Source organism: Talpa occidentalis, unplaced genomic scaffold, assembly GCF_014898055.3.
Source record: "Talpa occidentalis isolate TD23 unplaced genomic scaffold, MPIMG_talOcc4v2.1 talOcc4.2, whole genome shotgun sequence".
In the NCBI taxonomy this organism is placed as follows: domain Eukaryota; kingdom Metazoa; phylum Chordata; class Mammalia; order Eulipotyphla; family Talpidae; genus Talpa; species Talpa occidentalis.
This window is the reverse complement of record NW_023602073.1, coordinates 108,566,847-108,582,259: the sequence shown is the minus strand read 5'-3', so window position 1 is coordinate 108,582,259 and position 15,413 is coordinate 108,566,847. Positions and strand designations below refer to the sequence as shown.

General features: G+C 39.6%; 1 protein-coding gene across 1 annotated transcript in view; it reads left to right on the top strand.

Moving 5' to 3' along the window:
* The window catches only part of RTN4IP1 (reticulon 4 interacting protein 1), a 114,995-nt gene that overhangs the window by 38,267 nt on the left and 61,315 nt on the right, over positions 1–15,413 (top strand). The window contains exon 2 of the mRNA XM_037520170.2: positions 5,133–5,217. Within this exon, the coding sequence (XP_037376067.2) occupies positions 5,133–5,217 (85 nt within the window). The remainder of the gene's footprint in view (positions 1–5,132; positions 5,218–15,413) is intronic.

Sequence of the window (15,413 nt, the reverse complement as noted above, 5' to 3'; positions counted from 1 at the left end):
GTATAGAATGTTCCATAATACCCACAGTCCATCCCTGGCTCATTCCACGTGCATTCTATTTCACTCTGGTTCACACTTTTTTCCTAGCACTAAACTGGTCTATGCCAGCATTTGAAACAGGAACTGAAATATTTTCAGCAAATTTAAATTCAAATGCCACCAAGGGAGATCCGGTTGAATGTGCTAATTAGACAATTACGTTTACTATTACTTCTGCTGGAAATAACTAGTGACAGTAAAGGATTTTTTTTTTTAAGGCATAAAGCCACACAAAGGGAATGGGGGGAAAATTAGTTGGCATCAAAAAGTTACAAGCTGGAAGTATTTGTACTAAATGATTTAGGACAGAATTTTTCAGTCTTGCTACTATGAACATTTTGAGTCAAATAACTTTTCATTGGAGAGTAAATACACATTGTAGTGTATTTAGCCACATGCTTGGCCTCTACCCACTAGATCCCAGTAGCAATCCCTCTTCTGTGTGATAATCAAAAATGTCCCCAGTTCCTGGTCAAACTCCTTGGGGTAAATTGCCCTGGATTATGAACCAAGGATTTAAGGAATGAGAAAAATCTAAAAGCATCTCTAGGGAAAGTCCAGAAGCTGAGTTTTTCTGGCCAGAGCTGCTCCAAAGGCTCAAGCTTTAGAGCCATGAGCCAGAAAATTCAATTGACTGAAAATCTATAAAATTAATTGATTAGCCCTTCCATATCCCTTCTATTAGCAATTCATTGTCTCGAGTCTGAGGCTGGGAAACTCCAGACTTGGAGACACAGGCACAGCTGAGGGTGAAATTTTTATGTGGAATGTGGGTATTCTACAGGAATCTAAGAAAGCCAGTGAAATTCTAGTCCCTTGATCAACTCAGTGTTTAGAATACATCTAGGTATATATTCCAGGCAAGAGGGTGGAGAATTCTTTTGACAAAAAGCTAACCAAACCATGGAAAATAAAAAAGATCTATTGTTACTCAAATTAGTGAATTGATTTGGCCAGCCCTAAATTAAAGTCTACCCTCCTCCCTTCCATAGATTCCTGTCTCACTCACATGCAACAGAAGGTCACACTTTTAAGAAAAACAGGCTTTTTAAGAAAACCTCCAGCATGGGAGAAAAACAGAAGGAAAGAAAGTTAGAGAAAACAGAAATATTGTGAGGAGCTCATGAAAACTTCACAGAAATTACTGTGAAGTCCCTTCCCGGGTCTTAGCTTTTAATACCATTCTCCACTGAGCTAGAGTCAGAGAAATATCCTCTTATGCCAAAAAATAATGTTCAAGGATTGATGAGGTGTGAAAAATAAAACAGGGGCCAGCTAGAATAGGTATCCCCTGGCCCAAATGTGGACAATTTGAACATAAAAATAACAAGAGCATAGGATTATAAACCTTGATTAAAATAGGAATCCATGAGTTCATAATGACATAAACAAATAAGGATGAAGGGAAAGCTCTCGCTCTCAGAAAATATCAGCTAATAATTGTAGAAGGAATAATGGAATGATGTTAGCTCATATAGATGAGGTCATCAATGGATGAGAGCTGGTGGGTGGTTTGGTGAACAACTGGTATTGAAATAGTCCTAGAACATTGCTGGCTTTACCATGTTCAAAACTGGCAGACAGCAAATGGGTAGTTAAGGTTAATACCATCAATGGTAGGATTAGTCGATACCCTGTGCCTGATTTGAGGCATCAAGGAAGAGCATGGTGTCATTTGTGTATTATTTCTTCCAACAATCTATGGCTTGAGTTTTTTCCTAGGTTGATGATCCTCCCACAAAATGAAAGTCCTGTTTTCTTAGAACTGTCCACATAAGAGACAGAACTGTTCTAGATTGATTTAGAAATGCAAGGCACAGTGCTAGATGGTGTTCCAGGCTTTAAAGCATTATTTGGATGTTGGTAAAATTTAAATGGGGTCCAGCAAAGGCATCTTATCTGGTATAACAGCTTTATTTAGGGCTACCTTTTTAAAAAAAATTATTTATGCATACAAGAACTGGGGTACAGGCCAGAGGTGCAGGGGGGTGAGAGGGTTTACCAGAGAGAGTAGGAAGCAGAAAAGGCAGATCTACTGAAATACACTGCTGAGGGGAGCAGCAGGCGAGTCAGGAGAGGTCTGCTGCGCCATGTGCGTAGCTCCCTGGCTGGTGATCGCACTCATGCTGCAATGGATGAGAATAGCTTCATAGGTTGCGTCTTAATTGCTTGAGCCACCTAGGGCTACTTTTTGGTTGAGTTTTAAGTAGTCCACTTTTAACCTTCAAATTATAATTTTTTTTTAACATGGCACAGAGTAGTGAATTAGATGAAGATGTTATGGGATCCACCCCTGCATTCTTTAAGTTGTTAAGAGTGGCATTAACTTTGGCCAGATGTTCTGTAATACAATATTGATTTTGATTTGTGTGTGTGTGAGAGAGAGAGAGAGAGAGAGAGAAAGAGCAAGAGAGAGATGACCATCTTCACCATGGTAGCTCTTACCTGACAGCCCAAGGAGAACAAGCAGGGTTGTGTCAATTACTGGCAATGTCTATTCTAAGTATGCATTCAGAGCCAAGAAATGACCACAGGAGACCCAATGGATGTATGTGAGCCACACTCCCCCTTTTATATAATCCCACCAAAACCCAACTGCATGTTTTGCAAGACCCAGCACAAACTGAGAAAGCAGGGCTCCCTGTTCAAATATTATTAAGAATTCCCAAAATGCAGCAGCAGAGCATTAAAACAAGAATTGATCACACTTAGAACCTTCTAAATGGGAAGTGTGACCACACACATGATGCTGGCCCTGGCCTTCACTCTGACAAGTTTCTGTGATGACATTGCAGAGCTCTGGTGTTAACTGACCAGCTGTTCTCATAAGGTCTGGATCATCTGCCTCCCCCACAGAGAGTTACCCAGTAAAGAGCCTTGGAAAGAGAGGACTGGGAAATCATTTCTTTGAATATTTGTTGTGCTGCCCTGGACACACACCCTCTTTCCCTTGTTGGGTTCTGTCTGGGTTCCCAAACTAGCTGGATTCTGGAAGCTCGGCAAGGCATCTTGGTTTTTCATTGGATAAGAGGATTGCCAAGACAATCCTCTTGTCCACAGACCTCAGTTTCTTTTGTTTGTACAGATTAAAGTAATACCCTTCCTGGCCACTCATGTGTTTCCCCCTAGAACACTCCATCTATTAACTCTATAACTCTGTGCAGGTCACGCCTCTTGGTTGCACGCCAGCTCTACCATTACAGTAACTGCAGCCACCTGCTTGCTGATGGTTAAGTGCTGCCATCTGCCTCTGGGCAGAGGGGGAGGTAGGAAGGGACACAGGGGAGAAGGATGAAGTTGGCCTTTCATTCTCATTGCCATCGTGAGCTCAGTGCAATAAAGACAGAACTTCACTCTTCGCCTGCAGAGGAGAACTACCTCTTGAATGCTGTTGGTGAGCTCACTGATTTGGAGACTACTCTGTCTCCAAAGAGTCTACTCTGGGTCCTCCCCGGAGCAGAGTGATTCAGGTCTATCGTGGTGTTTGTATGCCAGCATGCCCACTTGAGTCTTTTACTCCCTTTTCCACCACCTGCCAAGGCAATTCTGGCATTTCATTTTCAGTGAATGTGTTTTCCTCTCTTCCTGGGACCGTCCTAACAGCATGCTTTCACCATCCCCTGAGGTTCTCGCCAGAGTGTTGCATCCTGCGTTCTAGGACATTACTCCCCCAAACCACTTCCTTATCTGAATTAATGTTTCGCCTGCCTGAACCCAACGCTCTGGAATCCTGTCCCCTGGATTCTCTTCTTTGTGCCAGAACCTGTCCTCTGCCAGTATCAGCCCTCTGTGTTCTGCAGCTGCTTTGGTGTCTGGACCCATTTCTCCTCTGCTGAGTTCTGCTGTGACTTCAACCTAGTAGTCGGCCTAGTGGCCTGGATGGGAGATTGGGATGAATCTGAGGGGATGTGATGCTTTGTAGGGAAGTGGCCTCTTCAAGAAGAGGGGCATAGTACCCCATAATAGGGAGAGGAGAAATGGACCAGTCCACACATGCCCCGGCACAAATGTCCCCATCCCATTGTCAGGCTCCTGTTCCTTTGCACCCAGGGTCTTGACCGTGACATCACAAACTTGACAGTTTGAGAGATTAATGTTTTTGAAGCTCTGCTACCCGATGACTAAGTCCCAAGCCTGGTCCTCAGCTTTCTCTGCATCTCTGCTACAGGAGAAAAGAGTTTCCTATGCATTATGAAGGAGTCTCCTAGATTCCATATTTTCTCACTTTTTAAAGTTGATTAGTTATTTTTTGTCTTTCGTTATCTTTTCCCAAAGCATTAACTGAGCTTAGCAATAGCTATCTTTACTCTCCTTGAAGTTCTGTTTCCCCAGACTGCTCAAATGCCTGACATGATGCACCAGCTAGTACGTTGCTACCAACCAGTAGAAGTTTAACAACTGCACTGTTACCTTGTGCTGTCTGTTCCCCACTCCCCCAGCAATGGGGTTCTCATTGCCAGCCAGAGGCCATGTGATCCAGCTTCAAAATTTCATCTTAGCATCTGCTTTTTCAGACCCTTTCAATATCAGCTGTTGCAGGTTGGGTTCCTTGGAGGGTGATTTGGAGGCAGATTGGCAGGCAGGAAGGTTATTCGGGAAGACTCTTGATATCAACACCTGGGGGAGGGAAGAACAGTGACGAGGCAGGAATGGGCAGAGGGAGACTTTGACCATGATAGCAGGGTTCCATGACATGGAACCCAGCAGGACCTCCCATGCTGAGCTGGCTCTTGAGAATAGTCTCAAGTTTCAATGAGATCCTTTTGAGTGTGTGTGTGGGCGGGGGGGATGGGCTTGGGAGGACTGAGGACCCCCTGGGCTTCCCTGTGTTCTTGTGGAGAATTTAACATGGAGACTAGAGTTAGGCAGCAAAGCAACAGATATATTTGATAGATAAGAGGAAGGACCGGAAAGGTCCTAACTTCCTCATTCACTTTTATCTCCAAGTTGAGCAGCCATTGAATAACGGCTACTTTGGGAAGGGGTCCTCTCCACGGTTGAGGTATTGCTGAGAAAGTGAAGGATAGTTGACTTGCACAGCACAGGTATGGACTGTGCAGGTCTGCTCACACATACTTTTTTTCTGTCCTCAGGTTCCACATTCACAGATTAAACCAACTGCAGCTGTTGGCCAGTTGAGTCCCTGGATGGGGAATGGGTGCAGAGGGAGAGCCAAGTGTAAGTGACACGTGCATTTTCCAGTGCACTATCCCCTGCCCCAACCACTCTGCCCCTTTTTGTTGTTCAATAGTCAACGGGAATTTCAAAGTGGTCTGACAGCGAAGAGGCATTTGCCAGCAGCACTTGTGGCAGCTGGAGGATAAGTTCTTCCATCTTAAAGAGGAAGCTGAATGGCTCCTCACACATCAGTGCAGCAGACTTACAATAATGTAAACACTTAATTTCAATCCAACCAAAAATGATGCTGTAATTGAGAAATGGAAAGTGTGTGTTTTTGTGTATGTGTATGTGAGGTTAAGGAGTATATAAAAAAAAAATCCTTTCTCCATGACAGGAAGTCAATAGATTAAATCTAAAATTTTGTTTAAAAATTAAAAAAATTAAAAAAATCTACTATGAAATAGGCCACACAAAAATTTACTCAGGTGTCCTCGTCTTCCCCTTACTAAGGATGCTGCTTTGTCTGCTCACCAAGTTAATCATGTTATATTTATAAAAAATGTCTTCCCAATAATTTCTAATGATAAAGAAAGGCATTTGCATCTAGTTTAAATTTTCATTGTGCTGACACCAATAATTCAAATCTGGACACTTGGCCACCTTAGTGTTGGTGAAGACAGGAAGATTTAAACAAATCCTATATATTTAAAAGGGATCAGTTGCCTCTTTCTTAACAAGGAATGCTAATTTGCAGTTGGGAATTGTTTGACATTTTTCAAATTGCTTTCACATCTTCATTGCTCTCAGTAATCCTCTGGTGTTAGTAGAGAAGATATTATTATCCCCATTTGCTAAATGAGGAAATTGAGGCTCAGAGTAGCTGTGAAAAAAATCTATATATAAGTACTGGAATATAAATTTAATTATCAATAAATTAACTGTGTTTTAATTGATTGTCTAGAATGTTGAAACAAGTGTGGATAAAAAGAAATTGTTTAAATGGCCTTTGGTGGGGCCTCCCTGGTGGCGCAAGGGGTTAAGCACGGCACTATGAAGCAATTCGCAGCCTCTGCAGCATGAGTTTGATCCCCGGCCAGGGAGGTGACCCACATGGGGCAGCAGACCTCTCCTGTCTCGCCCACTGCTCCCCTCAGCAGTGTATTTCAGTCAGTCTGCCTGTTCTGTTCCCCACTCTGTCTCTGGGAATCCTCTCACTTCCCACATCTCTGGCCTGTACCCCAGCTCTTGTATGCATAAAATAAATAAATCTTTAAAAAAAAATGGTCTTTGGTGGAGGACTCTGGGTTCTTAGGTGGTGGGAGTGCTACAGTGACTACAGCAGGGGGAATCCTATATTGTCAATACACTGACAAGGATGTGGAATAGTGCTTCTTCAAGGATGGATGGATGGATGGATGGATGGATGGATGGATGGATGGATGGATGGATGGATGGATGGAGTGAGTTTAAATTTTCAACTATTACATGGCAGATATTTTTTCTAGGCAGGAGTTTTCATCTGTGTTTGACAGATGTACTTGTTCTAGAATAATTTCTTCAGGCTTCAAGAACATCATGTCAATACCTAGAAAAACTTACTCTGCCTTTCAAAAGATCTAAATTGTCTGAGTTGTCAAACAGCAAATGGTGGAATTGGGTAATTCCGTCCCTGTTGGCAAATTAGATAGAATCTGTATCTGTAGCTATAAATGTATAGATAGAGGTGGCTGCATTTCTGTTTCTAAGCTCTAAAGTGAGACAAATGTTGGGACAGGCATAGATAGTATCCAAGGCTGGGAGGACCTTAACCATTGATGCTGCTTCCAGGGGCATGTGCGCTGTGCGTGGGGAGAATACTGGAGAAACACTTCATCGCCTCTAGGAGGCTCTTCTCTTTAGAATTCTCTGATGTCATTCAGCTTCTCAGTTAGTTCATTTATTTATTTATATTATGGCATGGAAAACCAGACCAAAAAAAAAAAAGCCAGACCACTTTGGCCCTTCACTTTTGCTATAACTTAAAAATACCCTTTTAAAGCAATGCTTTAAATAATACAAATTTACCTACTAAGTGCACTGATATCAGTTCTCCTGGTTGCTTATTATGTATTAAGCAGGTTGTCAATTTCTCACCTTCTAGATGAAAGTTTACTGCACAGATGTCTGAAATTACTGCCCATAGGCTTTATGTAGCTTTTATATAAGAAAGTAAAATAAACTTGTGTTGGGGGGGAGGTAGAAGAGATTCAATATTTTTACAAATTTGGTTTTTTTAAGAAATTATTTATTTTGAAGATAGCTAATTCATATACATGTGTAAAATTCAAGGGTACAAAAGTGTCATCTGTGAAAACAGTCTCCTTCTGAACCCAGTGCCAGAGCTACCAGCTCTCCTCTCAAGGAAACCTGTTTCTCATGCTGCCTCCCAGAGGCACCCTCTCCAGGCACAGCTACACATCAGTTCAACCCAGCCAGCAGCTGGTCACATACTTCTTTTTTTTTTTTTTTAAGATTTATTTATTTATGCATACAAGAACTGGAGTGTAGGCCAGAGGTGCAGGGGGTGAGAGGATTCACCAGAAATAGTGGGGAGCAGAACAGGCAGATCTACTGATATAGACTGCTGAGGGGAGCAGTGGGCAAGGCAGGAGAGGTCTGCTGTGCCTTGAGGGCCAGCTGCCTGGCTGGCCCTGGGGATCTAACTTGAACTCATGCTGCAGTGGCTGGCAATAGATTAATAGCACTATCTTTAACCCCTGTGCCACCAGGTGGCCCTGGCCACACACTTCTTACACATATATGCCTGCAATTCATATAGGAACATAACAGCTCCAAATTTTCTTTCTCAATGGCTAGGTGGTATTAAACTGAATGGATAAACTATTATGTATTTAATCATTAAAGGGCATTTAGGTTGTTTCCAATCTTTTGATATTAATGTTATAATACAGTTTTCTTTCATGGTTAAATTTACACTTGTAATTTACTTTGGAATAAGGAGCAAAGTAGGGATGCAAATCAATTTTATTATTTTTTTTATTTTTTATTTATACAATAGCTGGGGTACAGGCCAGAGGTGCGGGAGGGTGAGAGGATTCACCAGAGACAGAACGGGGAGCAGAACAGGCAGATGTTCTGGGGAGGGGAGGAGTGGGCACGACAGGAGAGGTCTGCCGCGCCATGCGGGAATCTCCCTGGCTTGCTGGGAATCGAACCCGCACTGCAAAAGCTGCGGACATCTTCACAGCGCTGTACTCTACCTGCTGCGCCACCGGGGAGGCCCTCAATTTTATACTTAATGACTATCAAGTCCTAGTATGATTTATTGAATAGTTCATCTTTTACCACTTAGGTGAAATTCCTCCTCTGTGTAGATCCATGTATTCACATTTTAACTACTATAACCATCTTGCGTGTTTTAAAATTTTATCAGACTAGACTCTTATTATGATTTTCTTTCAGCATTTTTCTGCTTTTGATTACTTGTTTATTTTTTCACATGATTCTTGGAAAACAGTTTGAGATTACCCCCAAATTTCAAGGGACTAATGAGGATTTAAAATATGGCTAATGTCATTAAGGAGCCTAAATTTAAATTTTAGTTAAAAATTAAATAATTACATGTGGCAAGTGGCTGCTGTGTTAGATTATGAAGTTCCAACAGATTGTTGGTATATAGAAAGACTATTGATTTCTGAACATTAATTTTGTACTTAGTTCCTTACTCAATTCTTCTATTATTTTGCATATTTTTTCAGTTGATTCTCTTCAGTTTTATAGATATGTAATTATATAATCTGGGAATGATAAGTTTATATCTTTCAATTAATATAAATATTACTCTTTCAGTTTTATGGAAACAGTGCTTCATCGACCATTTCATGATATGAATTCATTCATTCAATAAACATTGTCTTCTAATTGTTAGATGTTGGAAGATACAAAATAATTCAGACATATTTGTTACCCTCAAGAATATGCAGTGTGGTGAATACAACTATTTCACAGAAGTATATGACAGCCTGATAAAACCCATGATAGAAATAAGCAAGAGTTTTAAGGTTAACAGTGGTGTAGAACAGCCATAGTGGTGTTCGTGTGTGTATGTGTGTGTGTACTCACATGTGCACACTGGAAAACTTTTGGAAAGAGGACAACTGGGTCAGGTTTTGAAGAATGAGTTATAGTTATTCAAATGAAAGGTGGAAGAGAAGATATGGATTCCAGACTAAGAAGGTAGTAATGCATCTATAAAGTAAATACTTTAGTTTTGGGCTTATTAAAATGTTTACTCTTTAGTTATGGTTATAGCTTTTTGATCATATATTTACACAACATATTGATCAGACATTCTGAAACTACATATATGTTTGGAAATTGTGATTGTCTTCGTGAAAATAACACATGATAAAAATAAAAGCGTTATTTTCCACTAATGTTTAAGTTCCCTGCCACTAAGGGCGGCAGTACAATTTAGCTGGTAGACTAAATCCAAAGTTAATTTATAATAGTCTTACTTTTTTATAGTAATTATTTCATACTGGTAATTCATTAAGTGTCAAGATATATAATCCTTTCCTAGTGGAAGTGCTCTCACGCAGGGAGTGTTTATGTTCCATGCAATGCCAAAGGAATACATTTAAATTTTCTTTGAAACTCTAGCTAAATTGTTTCTTCTAGAAATATTAAAATTATAATTAATCAACATTTAGCCAAAAAATGTATACTGGAACTCTTTGATACATAATGCTATTCCTTTCTTTTTCCATAATATCATCTGGGTTATGATTATAAAAGCTCCAGGTCAATACAGCACTTGCCAAATGATCAATTTACCAAACCTTTTTAAAAGATTTATTTATGCATACAAGAGCTGGAGTGTAGGCCAGAGATGTGGGGAATGAGAAGCTTCACTAGAGACAGAGTGGGGAACAGAACAGACAGATTGACTGAAACACACTGCTAAGGGGAGCAGCAGGCAAGACAGGAGAGGTCTATGCCATGTGGGTAAGCTCCCTGGCCAGGGATCAAACTCTTGCTGCAGTGGCCGCAGATAGCTTCATGATGCTGAGGTTTAACCCCTTGCACCACCAGGGAGGCCCTCAATTTATCAAATTACACACACACACACACACACACACACACACATACACGCGCTTTGTTTCTATTAGTTGCTCAGAAAGTTGATACTACTTTATGTTTTGCTGATGCCTCAACGTTCAGGGTATTTGGGGAATGAACGAATGTCAAGAATTGTGTAAATGCTCACTAAATAGAAGCACAGAAGGCTATGGGATAGGCTGAAAATGGTAAATATGTATCAAATTTGGTGAATGAATCTCAACATTTCTTTGTAGTGATCTTTCTGGGCTGTTGATAGTTTTGTCATCTACCCAAACTGCTTTTTTCCCCTTTGTAAATTGTTACCTTGTCAATATAACTACATTAATGTCTTTTTAACTTTTTATGGAAATGTTAACCTCCCAGGCATTTCACTTTTTGGATAAGAACATTCAACTTGCACATACAGAAAATGGTGGTTTTACCCTAAACTGCAGTGAAAGCTGTGCAGATGAGAGAGTGAGAATATATATGTGAAGTCACTGAAGGCCCTTTGCCTTGTGCTTTACCTGACATCTTTCTTTAACTCCCATTCAAGGAAGCAGACCAATGAATTTAGAGCGGGAAGGTCAGTGTGTATTGGTTGGGGTAAACTTATGCTCCTTTAACATTTTACCCAAATTTTCTTAAGTAGCTTAGAGCAACACAATTTTCAAAAAGTTTTATTTTATGATCATGCTGCCCATTGACTGGGTTGACAAAGGAGCCCTGCATGATGTTGGATGTTGCTGAAGAGAAAACTCTGTGGAGTATCAACCCAGCAAAGTCTGGGCTAGACAAGTGACTCTTCCACTCAGTGCATTGATTGGAAAGAGACCTATGATCCCGCCTCCCCACAAAAGGGCCTGAGAGTGGAGAGAAATGAAAATATTTGACATACAAGACTAATAAGCACAATTGTATTGAAAATGTGTTGAAAGAGCAGTTTTAGCAAGACCAGAGATGAGCTTCACAGAAGTGGGAACAGGGCTGCATTGCAGGCTTGGTTATTCCATGACTGGTCACACTTCTCTTTAATGCTGTTTTCCAATTCCATTCCACTCAGTAGACCATTTATGAATGTCCTACAGTGCAAGACACTTGTCTATACAAAGGTGAGCAAACGCAGAATTGGAGGTCTCACTGTTCTTTTGAATGCTGTACTCTGACTGCATGAGGGTCAACTTTAAGAAAAACTAACAAAGTTTCAACAATGAGCCAAAACCAGATCTGACTGTATGTGAGCATTTAGACTATAATAATGGTGTGGACAGGTAATGAATTAATGGGTTTCTTCTTTTTAAAGTTAGAACTCTTTCTCATAGCAGTTAGTAAAATATATCACACACACAATTGACATTGACACCAAAGTCAAAAAACTACAAAAGCCAAAATAGGTAAATTTCATTAAAAAAGAAACTTCCTACTTTTAAGAAAATCATCAAGAAAGTGAAAAGACAACTCACAGTGGGAGAAAATAATTGCAAATTATGTATTTGATAAGAGACTTGTATCTGAAATATATTAAGAAATCTCTTACATTTAACAGGTAAAAAGACAATGCAATTTAAAAATGAGCCAAGTGTTTAAATAGACATTTTCCATATACTTGTCATTCATCAGTAAGCTCATGAAAAGATATGCAACATCAATAGTCACTACAGTAGTGCAAATCGAAACTACAATACCACTTCACATTCACTGGGTTGCTATAATGAAAAAGTAAACAATAATAATTGGCAAGGATGTGGAAAAGTTTGGCAGTTCCTCAAAAAGTTAAACAGAGAGTTCTCATGTGACTCATCCATTCTAAACCTATGTATATACTGAAGCAAAATGAAAATGCATTTACAAACACCTGTATATGAAACTCCACAGCAGTGTTATTACTTCCCATTTGGGCTGGAAACAGCCCAAATGTCCATCAACTGGTGAATAACGAAATGTAATATAGCTATGCATTATTCAGCCATAAAAAGCAATGAGCTATTGATAGATACTTCAACTTGGATGAACCTTGAAAACACTTGACTGCCAAGTGAAAGCAGTCAGACACAAAAGGTCATGCATGTACTCCGTGATTCCATTTATTATGAAATACCCAGAAGGGGTAAATCCATAGAGACAGAAAGTAAACAAGTGATTGCCAGGGTTTGGGATGAGAGTGGAATAGGGAATAACTTAATGGAGTTGGAGGGGGAGGTTCTTTATGGGATAATGAAAAAGTTCTGCAATCCAGTGGTCATGGTTATACAACTGTATGTTGTATGAAATTTGACATCAATTATATTAATAAGGTACATGTACCTTCACCTGTATACACACATATGTAATGTATAGCTGGTGAGATAACAAGTGATATTTTGTGTGCTTTTCTGTTTCTCCCTCATCTAGAGGACATGCATTACTTGTGTAAATTGAAAAAGAAGCCCTGTTGAAACCAATTCAAATTCAAAAGCTGAATTTTGCATTTCTTTAATCATCTCCAAGTGGCTATTGCAATGTAGATTATAATGATATGAAATCCTAGAATAAGCAAAACAAAATTGTGTCCGTAAAAAAAAAATCAGGAGGCTGGTTGCCTCTGGAGGAGTGTCACCAGGACTGACTAGGAAAAGGCATGAAGAATTGACATGAAAAATGACAGTAATGGTCTATATGTTGATAGGGATTTCTGTTATGCAGTTACATGCATTTGTCAAATCTCAGGGAATATACAGTTGTGATTTGTGTCTTTCATTGTATATACATTTAACATTAAAAATTATAAAAATTGAATTCAAGTTAGCAGATATGCTGAAATATCTAGGGGAAAGTGTTTTTTGAGATATATTTTTAATATAAGGTGGATTAAAGGATGAATAAATAATGGAGAGACAGATGTGATCAAGTAAATAAAGTAATATCTAGTAAATATACATCAAGTAACTATACATTCAATGGTAGAATGTAGGTGATAGGTATGTAGGTGCTCACTGCTTTATACTTGAAATGTTTCATAATAAATGGGGGTCCAATATAGACCCCTACCCTTCTGACTTCACTACTTTTCTGACCCCAAAACTCCATCTTGCTTGACCCCCAGAACTCCATCTTCCCACTCCCTATTAGGCATTCCCACTTACTTGTGACATTCATCTTCAGCCCCTACCAATCATCCTTGATTTCCTTGTTTTTATTAATGGTAACATAATTTTCTAGGTGTACATTTCCAGGATAAAAATTATTTTTTCTTCCTTTCTCCCCTATTCGCTAATCCAATTAAGGTCTGAATTCTTCTAATTTGCACTTTATCTCACTTCTTTCCCCATTAGCAATACATTAATTCTGCACCAATTACCTGCATCCCAGTGGCCATTTTCATGGAGAAATAAATTGGTATAGCTAAGAAAATAACTTGCATATAATTTGATGTTCTCCATCTTTTTAACGTGCTTGTCTGTGGAACGATTCTGATACTCATTAGGATTTACTTGGTTATCCTTGTCTTAAAACTCTGAAATCACTTCCTTCTCACTTGTGTGTTAATAAGTTGACACCAGTTTTGAATTTAAATGCATATACTCCTACTACAGAAAACAGTTATATATTCTATACTATAATTGACCTCTAGAGTCAATTAATTTATCTTGGAAGATTCACGAAGGAATGAAATTTCTTACCATTAGCTGCCCAGGGGTACTTCATTTTTTTTTTTCCTCCTAGATAGCCATTGGCAACATGAACCTTAAAATTTTCCATTGTTGATAATTGCAGCTAAGAGTGTATTTGGGGGCCTCAATTATCTATGCATCTGTATGTTAGGATGGAGCTAAGTTTTATGAGGAATGGCTCTGTCATAAGCATTTTCCCCAAAGGAATATGCAGTAGTTGTATTTTGAGAGGCTTCATTCTTAAAAGAACATGTCAGTTCTGCTCTTCATTTGGTTGGCAGAGCACTGGGTTCTTTTTGTAGACCCCCAATTCTTTGAACCTATATCAAAAGTTCATGGAAGTTGTTTTTAAAACATACAATGCCGTCCATCAATTCTTTCAAATATTTTAAACTTTATTCTCAGGGAAGCCAGATCATCAGAGAGCTCCATACCTGGTCTCTAGCACATGTTTTCAGTAAATTGCTGTTTGGCTGGATGCCATTACTTTACAGTGAGGTATCTATAAGAAAATGACTTAAATTCATGGTTACATGCATTTACTTATATCAACAAATTATTTAGTGTTATTTTGTCAGGCATCATGCTAGTTATGTTCAGTGCATCATTTAAATTTAAAATTTAATCCACCCAACGATTTCACATGAGAAATATCTCCATTTTACAGATTAGGACACCCAGGTTCATTGGATTTTTTTTTTTTTTTAAAGAGGCATGTATATTTATTTATTTGTTTGTTTGTTTGCTTGTACATGCACTGGGTACAGTCAGAAGCACGGGAGGGTGAGAGAATTCACCAGAGCCAGAGCGGAGAGCAGAGCAGGCAGAAGGACTGAAGGACACTGCTGAGGGGAGCAGCGGGCGGCAGGAGAGGTCTGCGCGCCATGTGGGACCCTCTTCTGGTGGCCGGGGAGCAGCCGGGGATCGAACCGGCGCTGCAGAGGCTGCGGGCAGCTTCGCAACCCAGCGCTCAACCGCTGCGCCACCGGGGAGGCCCAGTTCATCGGATTTTTAACCCTGGTGCTCTACCCCATTTGAAAAGCTGGTCTCACTCATAGCAGGAATTTAGAAAACCTAAATAAGGGACCAGGAAAAAGACTAATTATAATAAAGTAAAAATCAAAATCAACAAGCAACTATAAAACAGAGACACACTAAGTGGGGCAAGAGTGGGGAGGAAGAAGTAGGATCAAAACAAAGGGGGAGGGAATTGTACGGGGACTATAACCAAGATGAAAATGCATACATTGTGCAAAAATGAAAAATGATGTAAAAAATATATATTAAAAAAAAGAAAAGCTACTGGGAACCTTTCCACTATATCACACTGAACAGTCTCAAACATCCCAATGGAGTCCTTGACAAACATTTCTACTTTTAACCTAATTCCTGGTTTTATCCTTTTCCCCTACTGTTATCATTCCTTCCCTTATTTCCTCACCTATTTACTTTTATACCACTGTGGTAATATGCTTTTAATAAACTAACTAAAATCCTTTA